Source organism: Phacochoerus africanus, chromosome 7 (assembly GCF_016906955.1).
Source record: "Phacochoerus africanus isolate WHEZ1 chromosome 7, ROS_Pafr_v1, whole genome shotgun sequence".
NCBI classification, from domain to species: Eukaryota; Metazoa; Chordata; class Mammalia; order Artiodactyla; family Suidae; genus Phacochoerus; species Phacochoerus africanus.
In genome coordinates this window covers 79,714,597-79,730,319 of record NC_062550.1, presented here as the reverse complement: position 1 = coordinate 79,730,319, position 15,723 = coordinate 79,714,597, and the positions used below count along the sequence as shown (strand labels likewise).

At 39.5% G+C, this 15,723-nt stretch overlaps 1 protein-coding gene across 1 annotated transcript in view; it reads left to right on the top strand.

Moving 5' to 3' along the window:
- DBX2 (developing brain homeobox 2) overlaps positions 1-5,669 on the top strand; it is a 37,750-nt gene extending 32,081 nt beyond the window's left edge. Inside the window, exon 4 of the mRNA XM_047788024.1 lies at positions 1,907-5,669. Coding sequence (XP_047643980.1) covers positions 1,907-2,236 — 330 coding nt within the window. The 3' untranslated portion in view covers positions 2,237-5,669. The remainder of the gene's footprint in view (positions 1-1,906) is intronic.
- The last annotated feature ends 10,054 nt before the right edge of the window (positions 5,670-15,723 follow it).

Below are 15,723 nucleotides of genomic sequence, written 5' to 3'. Positions count from 1 at the left end.
ATTTTCTAGATGTACAGAAAAGCTTAGGGGAGAAGAAAATGATTAATGTGGTGAGAAAGACAGGAATCACTAATGGGAACAAGTAACTGTCATAGCGAAAACCCATTAGAAATACTAGGCAGGCTTTCTGGGAGTAAATGCCTACTGTGCAAATAATAAATGAGTTATGAACAGAACCAAATGCTCTGGTGTGTACACATTAGTACTGTTTTCTTATGAAAGGCCTTAATCACAGGATTGTAACTGAGATGGCAGTCTTTTGGAATCACTTGCCTGTGGTGGGTTTCTTTTGTAGCCATTTTAGACATTGCCAATCAAGTTAAAAGAACGAAAGTTTCGCCAACTTGGAAAGACTGTGTTAGGTTGAATCTGTCCCTTCATTCGGGGAAATATTTGGTTGGTGCACTTTAATTATTTCTTTAGATAAAAATTCTCCAGTTTTTGTTTGAAAAATTGAAACCTACCCCAAAGGGTGCAACACACAGAAAAACAATGTGATTGGCTTTTAAGCTATCAGAAACCAATTGTGAGGTTTTCTGCTCAGGCAGTTTACTAAATAGTGGATAAAGAGGGAAGTTAGTAGTAAAAAGAGACTCAAGTGGGGTGGAGGGAAAGTATGGCTCAAGTTGGAAAGTACCATTATAAGCACGTTTAGGTTAATTACAGTCATTTTTTATTGAGCCTAATTCTTTGAATTTGATAAATCCCACGAGTAGTCAAACTTGGAAATTATATAAAGCCCATAATTTATCAAAGCATTATAAAATGTATTCTTTTTTTTTTTTTGTCTTTTTGCCATTTCTTGGGCCGCTCCCACAGCATATGGAGTTTCCCAGGCTAGGGGTCTAATTGGAGCCGTAGCCACCTGCCTACACCAGAGCCACAGCAACGCCGGATCGGAGCTGAGTCTGCGACCTACACCACAGCTCACGGCAATGCCAGATCGTTGACACACTGAGCAAGGGCAGGGATTGAACCCGCAACCTCATGGTTCCTAGTCAGATTCATTAACCACTGCACCACGACGGGAACTCCTAAAATGTATTCTTAATTTAGTCTCCAAAAGTTCCTGATAAGGGGAGTTCCCATCATGGCTCAGCAGTAACGAACCCAACTAGTATCCATGAGGATGTGGGTTTGATCCCTGGCCTTGCTCAGTGGGCTAAGGATCCGGCATTGCTGTGAGCTGTGGTGTAGGTTGCTGATGTGGCTTGGATCCTGCATTGCTGTGGCTGGGGTATAGGCTGGCAGCTACAGTTGCAATTCGACCCCTGTCCTGGAAACTTCCATATGTCTTGGGTGTGACCCTAAAAAGACAAAAAAAAGAGACCTTCCTGATGAGGTCACTCTGTCTGGGTGCTGGAGTGGGACCATCACTGATTCTAGCCTAAGTGCCTCCATTTTATTAGCCATGTGACGTGGAACTGGCTCATCGCTTCAAACCTCAGTTGTCTCACCTGTGAAATAAGGACTTCTTGCAGTCATTGTTGAGGATCAAATGGCATAATCCACGTTAAGTGCCTGGCCTGACACCTGGCACAACATAAACCCTAAGATGCTATGGCTTGTCAATAACATTTCCTTTGAATAAATAATTTAGCACAGAGTAAATGAGGTTTTAAAATATCGAAGAGAGTTAAATTAGTCTTGAACAATGTCCGGCTTGCAGGATGTAGCCAGCTTACCACAGTTGTTTTGTTTCCTAAGTGTGTGGAGCTGTTATACTAAAGTAACCTCTTGGGTATTTTTGAAGGCGCCCCATATGAAATGCCACAAGGACTTTGCTAGGCTGCCTCTGATAATAAGGTATTCTGTGGAAGGCACAGTGGAAGAAATGACAGTTTAAAATGCTGACGTGAAGTAACGTGAAGTAAGTGATCATGTTGTCCAATTACTTTATCAATAGGTGAAAATATGGTTTCAGAACAGAAGGATGAAATGGCGGAATTCCAAAGAAAAGGAAGTGCTTTCCAACAGGTGTATCCAAGAAGTTGTCCTTCAAGAGGACCCCCTGTCACGATCGGCGCTGGGTTTCCCTTCGCCGTGCCCTTCCCTCTGGGAAGTCTCTCAACGTCACTCGAGTCCCAGATGGAGGGAGAATTCACCAGAACCTTCTGAGAGACCAATCCAGGAGAGTCCGGGGCCGCTGCCCCCAGAAGCCAAGTCACTGCAAGGCGCCCTGTATTTGTGTTCTGAAGAGGAAGCTGGAGACAAGTGTGTCCTTCCTGCAGTGTGAATGGAAGCCTTCTGCCATGTTAATTTTAAAGAACGCTTAACTAACAGTGTTTGGACTCTAAAGCCTGCTAGCTTGTGCCTCACCAGTGCCTAAAACCTAACACCTGTGGAGTGAAGCGTACACTAACATTTTAGGAAACCCTCTCCAGTGTTCTCTTCTTTGGGTCCTAGACTCAGACTTAATTTGTAAATGGAACAGAATCTCCCAGAAAGTACGATGGAATTGAAAAGACTGAGGATAGTAGTTGGCTCAGTCTGTGCTCTGAGTATATGTATATATGCGTCTCTATGTGTGTATGTATATATATAAATATTCATTAAAATACATTAGTAGAAACTAGTGCCTCTCTAAATAGTCCGTTGAGCAAATTCACTTCCTTTTAAATGAAGAAAAACCAACCATGGACTGAATGTTACTAATTTTTTGAAAATTATGTGAATTTGGACTTCAAATTTTCATATCAAAAGAGCATTTTTCTTTTCATTCCCTATTTTCTGGTCTCTTTCAGTATCCAGCTATAAATGATTTTTAACAACTCAGCTCAGCAATCCTAATCAAATGAGCCCCTGTTAAATACATTCATGAAAGTATATATCTAAAGTTAATCTGGAGTTCCCGCTGTGGTGCAGTGGGTTAAGAATCTGACTGAAATGGCTCGAGTTGATGCGGAGGCTTGAGTTTGATATGTGGTCAGCACAGTGGGGTAAAGGAAGTAGCCACTGCCTCAGCTACTGCATAGGTCACAGCTGTGGCTCAGATTCAATCCCTGGCTGGGGAACTTCCATATGCATGGCTGCAGCCATTAAAAAAAATATTAATCCAATAAGCAATGGGAAGAATTTCTGAATGTAACTATTAGTGTCTTTAATTTCCAAGGCTCTGGACTTTATCAGGACATCGGTGAAGAAAGTACCTGTTTAACTAATGATGATATTTTGATCTCTTTCCTGTAAGGATGGCCCTTAGGCAGACTTTGCAAAATAAACTGCTTTTTAAGGGCTTGTCAGGTAAATAGAGGGCATGGCCCACCAAAAGATAATTTAATACTTTTTAAAGTACTGGGTTGGCCAAACCAAACATCTGTGCCAAACAGTTTGTGACCTCCAGCCAAGATTAAAGAAGTGTCACAGTTCTTAAAATGTTCTCAACTGGACTTCAAAACCCAATAGTGATGGACTCTATAGTGATTTCTGTTTGCACTTCTAGTTATAGACTCATTTTTCCACCTAGGTGGTATCCACTATATATTAGTTTTTTTATGTATTAACAAACAACACACAGATGTTTTATGTTTTTTGAGTACTCTGAAATAGAATTATTATAAAATTGCTTTTCTGGTAACAATTTGCTTAGTTAATCTAGAATTTTTTATTCCAGGTCCAAGAAAAAATTATGTTTCACTTTGAAGGAAATGAGGCAGAGAAAGGAAATGATGTGGTTTTGAACTAGATAATTATTAATCTGTAGACAAGAGACATTATTAGAAGTTCATGGTGTGGAATTTTGTTAGTGGGAAAGCCCCATGAAGAGAGTGGCCTCTAACTTGCTTACATTCTTAGCTAGAGACTTAGGGTTTTAGAAGAGGTAATATCTCAGAAGATAACAGTTTTTGTCAACACCAGGAAATTATTTTGTGTGACTGGAATTCGAATTGGTATATGGTAGCCTATGTCTTTATTACAAGATCTTTTACTTAAAAAGTCATCTCTGAAGAAACTGGTGTCAGTGCCTCTTTGTGGGAAGTAGAGGCAGGGATCTGCTGACAGCAATTTAAATTTTGAAAGCTGTCTTAAAATGATTTATAGTAAGGTTTCTTTTGTTTGTTAATGTTAAGATGGTTTACATTTATTGGGTCCTTTCTATGGGCTAGAGATTGTGTTAATAAGCCTTTAGGATGGATTAACTCCTTTAATCCTCATGACAGTAACTCTATGAAGTAGGATCTGTTACTCTTAGGGTTCTTGTTACCCAGCTAAGGGGCCTGGGGCAGTATGGTTAGGGTGATTGCCCAGGGTCATAAGGTTTATAAATGGACTTGACCCCTGGCAGTTAATCTTCAAATCTTGAAATCTTACCAACCACGTAGGGGTGCATCCCACCGTGGAATGTAGTCATCTATGGGATGCATTGCAGGACGTACATTTGGGGATTGCCCTGAAATTTATTAAAGAAATTCAGAAACACATTGTACTTTACAATCTCTTCCTTGAGGGAATGGTTTTCTCTTCAGTATTTCCTTCTCTATTAATTTCAAAGTTTAGGGAAAGTAAGGAATCACAAGTATTTAACTATGAAGACTCTTTAGAGAATAGTCCTGTAGGAATGTTCAAGTGGGAAAAGGAAGTATATGTTTTTATCACTCCTTGCTAGAAATCATGGAGTACTTATCTATGGTCAGTGTTTCTGAAAATAACCTGAAAATCAAATGAAAAAAACCTGGGTCCTGGCCATCTGATTCTCCAGGTTTTATTTTAGAGGTGGGCTACTTGGTGCTTAAATGGTCTTCCCCCAGGGATTTGCCTCAAGCTCTGAGATGTAGCAGAGGCTTCTCTTTGTAGGATTGGCCTCAGAATCATATATACAGATAAGTCTTTTAATTGGTTTCTACCCTGGAATATGTTAAAAGCTTAGGAAAAGCACATCTTGGATGAATATATTAGAGGTACACACACACACACACACACACACACACACACACACACACTCATCCACATGGTATATAAGCCTGCGCCTGCTGTGCCTTGACTTTGTCTGAATTCTTGGAATCATTGAGCTTCACATTCTAATTGACAAGGGTCTCCTTTCTCCCTTCATCTCTGTGTTACTAACCCTCCTTCCATCTACAGGGTATTTGCACATGTATTTTCCTCTGTTGTCTAAACGCAGACTTCTTTTCCCCACGTGATCCTATATAAATATGTTTGCGGTCTGCTTTCCAGACAAATGCTACTATAGTAAGTACTAGGACCTTAGAAGCCTGCAGGCCAAAGTATTTGAAAAAGTTTAAAAGACATTGTCAGGTATCTAAAGTGGAAGAGAAAGGAAAAATGGGTGAGCACCATCCTTCAGCTTTTATAAAGATAAATACAGAGGCTTGGGAGTCTATAATCATCAGGTTAGGAATGGTCACTGGGTCTAGAGACAGTGAAGCTGTGATTGTTGACGTTTAAAAGGAAATTCTGCTTTGTTAATAATGATGTGGTTTGAATGAGGAACCCAATTCTTCAGTCCAGTGGTTCACAGACTTTAAAAATCCATACCCGTGAACATGTCATCATTTCCAGTCAGTGTTGGGTATGTGCTCAGATTTGGACATATACGTCAAACCTACTCTTCAGTATCTGCACCTCCCACTCCGCCCCTTGAGAATTATTATACATATACTATTTTTACTTTTCATATAAGTCATAAATAAATGTGAACTGTACACATCTTTTCTGGCACTTTTCATTCCCCATTCTGATGCATCCTTTTAAAAAGTACACACTCCCCAACTAGCTCCACAAACTATTCTTGATGATCAGTGATTTCATCAAGTTGTGCTGGTCTTTCATACAACAAAGCTCATTCCCTTGTGTTCATAACTTGTTAGACACTGCCTCTGAACTCTTTCAAAATCCATGAAAACATTTTTTCTTTCTGGATAGAAGTGCTTATTAGGTACTATGTGTGTGGCACTGTCCTAGGCTCCATGTAAACAAATTGGGGAGTGAGCATGGTCCTTGCCCTCAAGGGCTTTATGATCTAGTTTTCTTGCCAAACAACTTTTGAAATAGCCCATGCTACCAGTGACTGGGATCCAGGAAATGTGGGATAAAAAGAATCCTCTAACACCCTCCAAAACCCCATCTATCCATTTATAGTGATGGTGATGGTGAGGGGTCAGAGGTGCCTATTGAGTGCTCTGATTTTCAGAAAAATACAAGCTACTTGCCATTGGTTATTTTCTGTGCTCTCTCTCTCCTCCATGTAGGTCACATCACTCTCAAGAGACATCAGAAAGAGTCCAAAGAAAGAATACAGTTATTTTTTTTGCTCATAGTGCACCCTACTGCCTACTTTTTTTGTTCTACCTTCCGAGCCTCAAATCAATCTGCTCCAGTGGGAAGAGTGAAGAAAAAGCAACATAAGTGGGAGGAAATTAGAATAATGATTATTCCTGAATATATATGGAAAATCTTGCATAATTAATTTACATCCTTTATAAATCATTTCTGAAATAAGCAACTACCTTAAGGACAAAGTACTAGCTCCCCAAATATGATTCTTAGCTTACAGCTGTTAGTTGGGTTCCATTACATTATTACTTTTGGTTATAAAAGTTATACATGCTCCTTATAAAGAAACACACTTGAAAATAGAGCTGACAAAGAAAAATTCATGTGTGATTCTGCCATCTGGAGAGAGCCAATTTAGGTCTTATGTGAACAGTTTTCACCTTTGAATGTATGTATATGGAAATGTGTGTGTCTAAACGAAATTGGATCATAGTGTCTATCTAGTTTATCCTGCTTTTTTCAAACTCAACTTTATATAGAATATTTTCCTATGCTATTAAAAATTCTTTAAACTATTTATGACAGCTGCTTAATAGTATTCCTTTGGAACACATTCACTGCTTGAGGTGGACAGGAGATGGGGCCAGGAGATGTCAGGTCATAGAAAGAATGATCATAGGCTCCTGTACCAAAAGTGTACTGAAGGAAAACAATCTGATGCTTATGGTTTCACTTAGCTCAAGGAAAGCCCAGCAAACATAAGATGTAGAGTGAAAATTGAGCATGTTTGGGCTTATACTTTTGGTGATGTTAAATATCAAGGAATATCAAGTGTACCAACTAGAGATCCTCTTCCAAAGAGCCATCATGAAGTTTATCAAAATATATCCCAGTCGCTCTTTTTTTTCCTTCTTTCTTTTTAGGGCCACACCTGTGGCATATGGAAGCTCCCAGGCCAGGGGTCAAATCAGAGCTGCAGCTGCCAGCCTATACCACAGCTACAGCAGCACTGAATCTGAGTCACATCTGCAACCTATGCCATAGCTTACAGCAATACCAGATCGTTAACCCACTGAGCGAGGCCAGGGATCCAACCTGCATCCTCATGGACATTATGTCAGGCCCTTAACCCACTGAACCACAATGGGAATGCCAATGGGTACAATTTTTTTTTCTTTTTTGGCTGCTCCGAGGCATATGAAGTTCCAGGGCCAGGGGTCAGATCTGAGCTGCAGTTGCCACTTACACCGCAGCTGTATTCCCCATCCACTCAAAGTCCAAGGGAGTGTATACTCTTCGATTTCAGTACATAGCCAGCAGCAAACATACTTATCTAGGATAATACTCTGCCTCTCTTTAATTGTGCTTTACGGTCACATTGATATGTTATTTAGATTTTTCAAGTACATGGTGTTGTTCACAGTGTAGGTAGAAGTCAAGTAAACTAGTGGATATCTGAGGTTTGACACATCTTGAAGGCTTAGATGATAAGGCTATTTTGCCTCTTTAGTTTGGAATTCCATAGCTCTCACACCTCTATGGATATTCGCTCAAATTTGTTTAAACAACAGAAATTGTGTAGAGAAGTTTTTGGCATCAGAACATTTCAAGGTTAGGGACTTCCCATTGTGGCTCAGTGGAAACAAACCCAACTAGTATCCTTAAGGATTTGGGTTCAATCCCTTGCTCAGTGGGTTAGGAGTCCAATGTTTCCATGAGCTGTGGTGTAGGTCACAGGCATGGCTTGGATCTCATGCTGCTATGGCTGTGGCCAGTAGGCCAGCAGCTGCTGCTCTGATTCGACTCCCTAGCCTGGGAAGTTTCATATACCCTAAAAGAAAAAAAAAAAAAAACCCAAAAAAAAACAAACAACAACAACAAAACAAAAACACAACCAACAACCCTCCAAAACATTCTAAGGTTAAAAGAGAGCTATTAATGTTATTTAAGCCCAAAGCAGAACTGTCAAGTGCTTGATGCTAATCAATAGTCAAAAAATCAGGCATGTTAAATTGGAATAAAGTACAGCAATATGACTAATTCATAATGTATATCTAATCCTATTACACTGAATTTCCATTGTGGTTTGCTAAGGCTGCCATGAACAAATTACCCCACACTGTGTGGCTTTAAACAACAGAAACTTATTCTCTCAGAGTTGTGGAGGCTAAAAATCCAAAATCAAGCTGTCAGGAGGGCCTTGGTCTCTCAGAAGATTTTAGGAAGCCATCTCTTCCAGCTGATTTGGGCCTTGTGACTCTAGTTTCTACTTCTGACTTATGATTTTCTCTCCTATGTGTTTGTGTCACCAATTTCCCTCTGCCTTTCTCTTATAAGGACACCTTATAGGATTTAGAGCTGAAGTCTAGGAATATCACATCTCAAGATCTTTAACATAATTGCATCTGCACAAAGCCACACTCCCCCATCCCACCCAGATTTTCAAACAAGGTAACATTCACAGGTTTCAGGAGGTAGGAACATACCTTTTTCCATGGGGGAGGACCCCTCTTGAAACCACTACAACTGTATGCCACAATATCATAGCAAAAGATCTAGAATAAATAAAAACATAAAACTCAAGGCTCCTGTGGCATGCTCTGTAATGGGATTTGGCTTCTATTGCTTTGACTTAGGCTTTTCTGCCAATTAAATGATGCACTACTTGCAGGAGGATTTAGGGCAGAGAAGTTTTTGCAAAAGTTGCCTCCATTTTGGATTTCTTTCTACGCTGGGAAAACCTAAGAAAAGGCAGCACTAATTTGTTAAAGCCCTCACATGGATTCCAGATGTTGACCATTTAATCCAAGAAGGTGTTTCCTTATTATACAAATGTGGTGCACATCAAAAAATTGGCATTGTTTAATTTATGACTCACACATGAACCATTGTTTTTTGTGATGTAGTTATTTTAAGTGATTCATAAACTAAACAATGCCAATATTTTGGACACATACCATATTTGGAAACACCTTCTTGCATTAAATGGTCAACATCTGGGATCCATGTGGGAGTTTCTTTGAAATTTTAAATAAAGACAAATTAGCATGGCATACATTTTCTCAAAGATGCAGCTAGCTGGTAATCAAAAAACAGTGAACTTGGTATTGTATTGTGCTTGAGAAAATAAGGATGCCTTTGACAGAAACCTCTAGTAATGCTTTTATAGCACATTTTGAGGATGAGGTAATAAATGGAGCTGTGGAGTGAAGTACAACATGGGCAGTTTTGAGTCAGGGATGAAAAATCAACTCAAGTGTACTTTGTGAGTATGGTTGTAAATTACCAAAAATTTTCTTGAGGGCAATTTGCTAACATAAATAAGTTGTTAAATGAGCATACCTTTTGACCAGACACTTCCACTTACTGGAATTTATCTTAAGGAAATAGAGATGCATAAACAGTTTTGCGTAAAGGATGCTCATCATAATACATTTGACTTTATTTTTTAGAGCAGTTTTGAGTTCATAGCAAAACTGAACAGAAGTTACAGAGGTTTCCCATATGCCTCCTGCCCCACATGCATACAATTTTCCTTACTCTCAACATCTCACACCAGAGGGGTACAGTCGTTACAATTAAAGAATCTACATTGACACACCTTTATCACTGAAGTCCATAGTTTACATTAGGGCTCCCTTTTGGTGTTGTATATTCTTTGGGCTTTAAAAATGTGTAATGAGGAGTTCCCGTCGTGGTGCAGTGGAAGGGAATCCAACTAGGAACCATGAGGTTGTGGGTTTGATACCTGGCCTTGCTCACTGGGTCAAGGATCTGGCCTTGCTGTGGTGTAGGCCGCAGACGTGGCTTGGATCCTGCATTGCTGTGGCTGTGGCGTAGGCTGGCAGCTATACCTCTGATTAGACCCCTAGCCTGGGAACCTCCATATGCTGTGGCTGTGGCCCTACAAAGTAAAAAAATTAAAAAAAAGATAGTGTTAAATGTGTAATGACGCATGGTAACCACAGTTATAGCATCGTATAGAAGAGTGTCACACCCTGAAAGTCTTCTCTTAAAATACGTTGGTAACAATAAGGGATTGATAACAATAGAGAATGACTAAAATCAGTTGTAAAAAGTTTATATAATGAAATCCTATGCAGCCATTGAAAAATATTGTAGAACGATGATTGATGAAAATGGCCGTGATTTTTTTTTTTTTTCCTGTACTCATGGCACGTGGAAGTTCCCAGGCCAGTGATCGAACCCACACTATACTTATGACCTACACCGCATCTGTGGCAATGCTGGATCCTTAACCCACTGCACCACAGAGGAACTTCCTTTTGTTAAAGGAAAAAACAGATTACAAAACATTATTTTAATAGTCTAATATTGCTTATGTGTGTGTGTGTGTGTGTTTAGGTTTAAAGGAAAGACAATACACCAATGTATTAACTGTAGCTCTCTCATTAGTGGGGTTGGTTAAAGATAAAATTTACTTTCTTTTTTGTCTCCATTTTCCAAATAATCTACTACAAATCACATTAATTTTAAAATTAGAAAACACACATTGACTTGGAGGTCTCACAGACATCTCAAATTCTAGTGAGCTCCTCTTTCACCTCAAATCTTGACCAGTGTTTCCTTCTTTCAGTAGTAGTAAAAACAGACAGTTGCTGAATTTGACAAGGCGGGCTTTAGCACGACTCTTTCCTCCCTGTTCCCTTTTATATAAATAATTACCTTGTCTTGCCTATGAATTCTTCCAAACATCCCTTCAGACTGTCCCCTTCTCACCTTCCCTGGAGTCACTGATGCATTCCAGATCATCAATCCCTCTCATTTTCACTTCTAGTTTCCTAGAAGTCTCTCTGCATTCCTTCTAGCTTCCTTCCAACTCCATCTCCAGGCCCTCGTCAGAAAGGTCCTTTTAAAATGCAAATCTCATCCCTCTGTTCTTCGTATTAAAATCTTTCTGTGGTTCTTTCCTAAGCTAAAGTCAAGACCAACCTCCCTCACAGGGTGTATCAAGTCCTCTGAGATGTGATTTCCACTCACCTCTCTAGTCTCATCTCTCATCACTTCCCTTCTTGTTTTCTAAATTCCAAGCATGCTGAATTTTCTTCCTTTACTTAAATCTCTTAAGCTCTCATAACTCTCCCAAGCCTTTACACAAGCTGGTTCCTGACTGCTCTCCTGCTTTGCTCCCTGCATAGCATACCTTTCTCCTAGCTCACTCTTACTCATCCTCCAGGTCTTCTTCCCTCTTCCCCAGGTTAAATCTCTTACAGTGTGCCCAGTACTCTAAACTTCCTGCCTTTGCAATTACCTGTTCATTTTTTGTCTTCCTGAACTTAGGAATCTAGATAGACTTTAAGTTCTGTAAGGTCAGGAACCCTATCTATATTTCCCCCCTTTCCATTATTAATAGCTAGCAGGGAGCCTGAAATTTCATAATTCCACAATAAATGTTTGTGGGTTTGATCTGAAATTAAATGACATTCGAGAGTTTTATTCCAGCTCGCCCCCCTCCCCCGTGCATTTGTCTTTCATACTGCTCTGCTATTAAATGAAAATAATGCATATGTGAAGAAAAGACAGGGATGTTAGAAAGTCATGAAGAGCACCTGCTTCAGACATCCTCGAGATGGTCATGAGTGTCCAAAGTGTGGCAGGCATAGTGTGAAATGCTTGTAGTTTCCTAAAGTCCAGTCTTCTTAGGTTGTATAACACTGAGCACAGTCTTAAATTATGGAGGAAAATGTAAGTGATTCATAACATAATAATGCTAGATGGCTTTCTGATAAAGGCAAATTAGGAAGCATATGTGTATTACAGTTTCGGCTATTATAGCCGAATATTACAGACGATACCTTAAACAGCAGAAATTAATTTTCTCACAGTTTTGGAGGCTGGAAGTTCAAGGTTAAGGCACCAGCTCTGATTTTTAGTGACACTGCTCTTCCTGTCTTGTAGACAACCACCTTCTCACTACAGCCTCCCATGGCCTTTCTTTGTGTGTAAAGAGAGAAAGAGAGAAGTCTTTGGTGTTCTCTTCCTTATAAGAGCACATTCTATTGCATTAGGCCTCCAGCCTTATGTCCTCATTTAACTTAATTGCCTTTGTCTCCAAATATCATTACTTTGAGGGTTAGGGCTTCGATATATGAATTTTGTGGGGGGCACAATTCAGTTCTTAGCAATATTACCTACATTTCATTCAATTCTACATTGATAAAATGGAAACTATTTTAACATATTCAAATCTTAAAAATATACATTTGTATTGGTTTCCTATGGCTGCTGTACTAACAAATCCTTGCAAACTTGGTGTCTTAAAACAACAGAAATATATTCTTTCATAGTTCTGGAGGTAAGAAGTCTAAAATCAGTATTGCTGGGCTGAATTCAAGGTGTTGGCAAGTCTGGATTCTTCTGGAGGTTCTAGGGGAGAACCTATTTCTTGCCTCTTCCAGCTTTTGCCGAGTGCCAGCATTCCCTGGCTTGTGGCTCTGTCACTCCGGTCAGTCTCTGTAGTCACATGGCTTCCTTACTGTTTTCTCTACATCTGCCTGTGTCAAATCTCTTTCTGCCCCATCTTGTAAGATTACATATGATTGCATTCAGGGTCCACTCAGATAAGCCAGGATAATTTTTCCCTCTCAAGACCCTTAACTTAATCACATCTGCAAAGATAAGGTAAAATTTACAGGTACCAGGGATTAGGATCAAATATCTTTAGGGATGTCCTGTACCTCATAGGATGTTTACCCACCACATCATTTTTTTTTTTTCAAATATCATAGTCTTTTACAATTAAGACTTAATCTTAAAGTACAATTTCTTTTGGTTAAAAGTATATTTTTATATTGTGGTTCTGTAAACACTTATAAATCTTCTTTATGATGAAGAACATAAGATCATAAAGGTCAGAAATAAAATCAGAAGCCCTAACACTAGAGTTCCTATTGTGTATCAGTGGGTTAAGTAGCCAACTAGTGTCCATGAGGATGCAGGTTCCATCCCTGGCCTCCCTGAATGGGTTAAGGATCTGGTGTTGCTGTGAGCTGTGGTGTAGATCACAGATTTGGTTCAGATCCACTGTTGCTATGGCTGTGGCGTAGGCTGGCAGAGAAAATCCAACTTGACCCCTAGCCTGGAAACTTCCATATGCCACAGGTGTGGCCCTAAAAAAAAGAAAAACCCAACACCATTGTTTTAAATGAGGTACTATTATCTTTTCTATGTACATCATAAAACATTTCGATTCTTTTCACATAAATAAGACAAATTGGCCATTTATTCACTCACTTGTGCAAAAAGGAATTATATGTCCAATTTAAAGTTTTTCTACTTTATCATCTTCACTTATTTTAGGGTCAATTTATATTTTATTGTATGATCTCAATGATTTTCTCTAGGTATTTTAATCACTGCATTTCTGAAGTTTTATTCCTTTTCATCTTATTTCATGTTATTCTCTTCTCTTCCCTTTTATGAAATATCCATCATAACTGTGCTGAATGCTATGTATTCATTCCATATAGGTTTCACTTTTATGAGATTTGTCTTGATTTATCTCTGAGAATTTATATCTTGGGTTTTTTACTTTAGCAATGGAATTTGTTAGGTTTGAATGTGAGTTCCACAGCCATTTATCAACTTCATGTTTCATTCACAATGGATTGCATCTTCCTCTGCCAGTGAGCTCAGCTTCCTATATCTTCTGACTCAATTAATGCACAGTTTTATCTAGACGTCTAAATGAGAAGCCCATGAGTAATCCTGGATATCTTTGTCTGTCTCTCTGACTCTCTCTCTCTGCAATATGGTTATTCACAAGATACAGTCAGCTCTAAATGCTTACCCTATATTCCAAACATCCTAAACATGTATTTACTTCTTGCCATATCACATGGCAAGATCTTACATGGAATGACCTTCTAATTGGCTTTCCCATTGCCAGCTGAGGAAGAGACTAACTAGCAATAATCTATTCCTCGGACTGTGCTTTGATCTCTCTAAAACAGGGTCTCTTAACCTTGACACTATGGGCATTTGGGGCCAGATCATTTTTTGTTATGCAGGGATGTCTGGTGCCTTACAGGATGCTTATCAGCAACCCTAGCCTCTACACTAGCAAATCCTCCTTTGCCCCAGTCATGACAATAAAAAATATCCAAATGTCCCTGGGAGGAGGGAAGATTTCCCCCAGTTAAGTGCCACTGCCCTAAAACATGGATTTGATCATGTCATTCCCTCCAGTATTTCATTGATTCTTCAATTCATTCAATAAATATGTGTTTGCAAGGCTCTGTGCTGCACTGTAAGAATACCATGGTGAACAAATTAGATATGGTCATTGCCCACACAGCTTATATTCAGTTTCACTGAGCAGCAATCTAAGTGGGAAAAAAAAAGTGTAAATTATAATAAATCATAGAAAAGAAACAAGGTAGAGATGGATCAAAGTTTATTCTGGGTGGTAATATTTCAGGCACATCCTGAAGGTTGAGAAGAAGGTAGATGTGCAGAGTGGTGGAAGGAGTTTCCTGGCAGAGGAAAGATCATGTGCAAATGATTTGAAATAGCAGAACATACAATGTCTGAGGAACTGGGGGAAATTCTATGGGGGAGAGCATTGGTCAGGAAGAGGGAAGGGACTATATCAGGCTCAGTTGTATAAGACATGGTAAACTGTCTGGATTTTATTCTAAGTGCAATAGAAGCCATAGGAGATTAAGGGAGGAATAATTTTCTTCTTATTTTTAAAAATCACTTTCTCGTGGAGTTCCCTGGTGGCTCTGCTGGTTAAGGATCTGGCATTGTCACTGCAGCGGCACAGGTTCAACCTTAGTGTGGGAATCTCTCCATGCCACAGGTGTTGCCAAAAAATAAAATAAAGTAAAATAAAATAAAATTTCTGGTGTATGAAGAATGGAGTGGGAAGAGATAGATGAGAAAGAGAAAGAAAGAAAGGAAGGAAGGGAGGGAGAGAGGAAGAAAGGGAGGAAGGAAGAGAAGGAAGTGAAACTGAGACCCCCTAAAACTGAGTTCCCTTGCTGATTACTCTCTCTATCCAAAACTTAATTTACGTTCTTGTCCTGCTCCTATTCCTTTAAGGATTGAGAAGTATCAAAGAAAAAGGGATATTGAAACCAAACAGGACCCTAGGTACCAAAGTCCCTCCATTTCCCTTGTTTCTTGTTTGTAGTAAACACAAGTATTGGTCTCCTAGGCCTTCTTTGAATTCCAAAGAGCAGCCTCAAGCAGTTAATGATTAGGTCTATAGTCCCCAGCTTCCTAGTTACCCCTGATGAGATATACATAACAATTTGGCACATATCTTTGAGTTGTTCTGCAGAAAATACACCTCCCACCCCAGGTCATGTAGACTCCAGACTGGTTGAAACCAGAAAGTTCAGATTCCCAAAACATCATCCTGTTACGTCACCACCAACCATTCAGAGGAAGGTCCATGGTATGATCACACATCCTACAAACCCCCCTCCTAACACTGTCTTTAAAAACCCCTGCTTGAAAGCC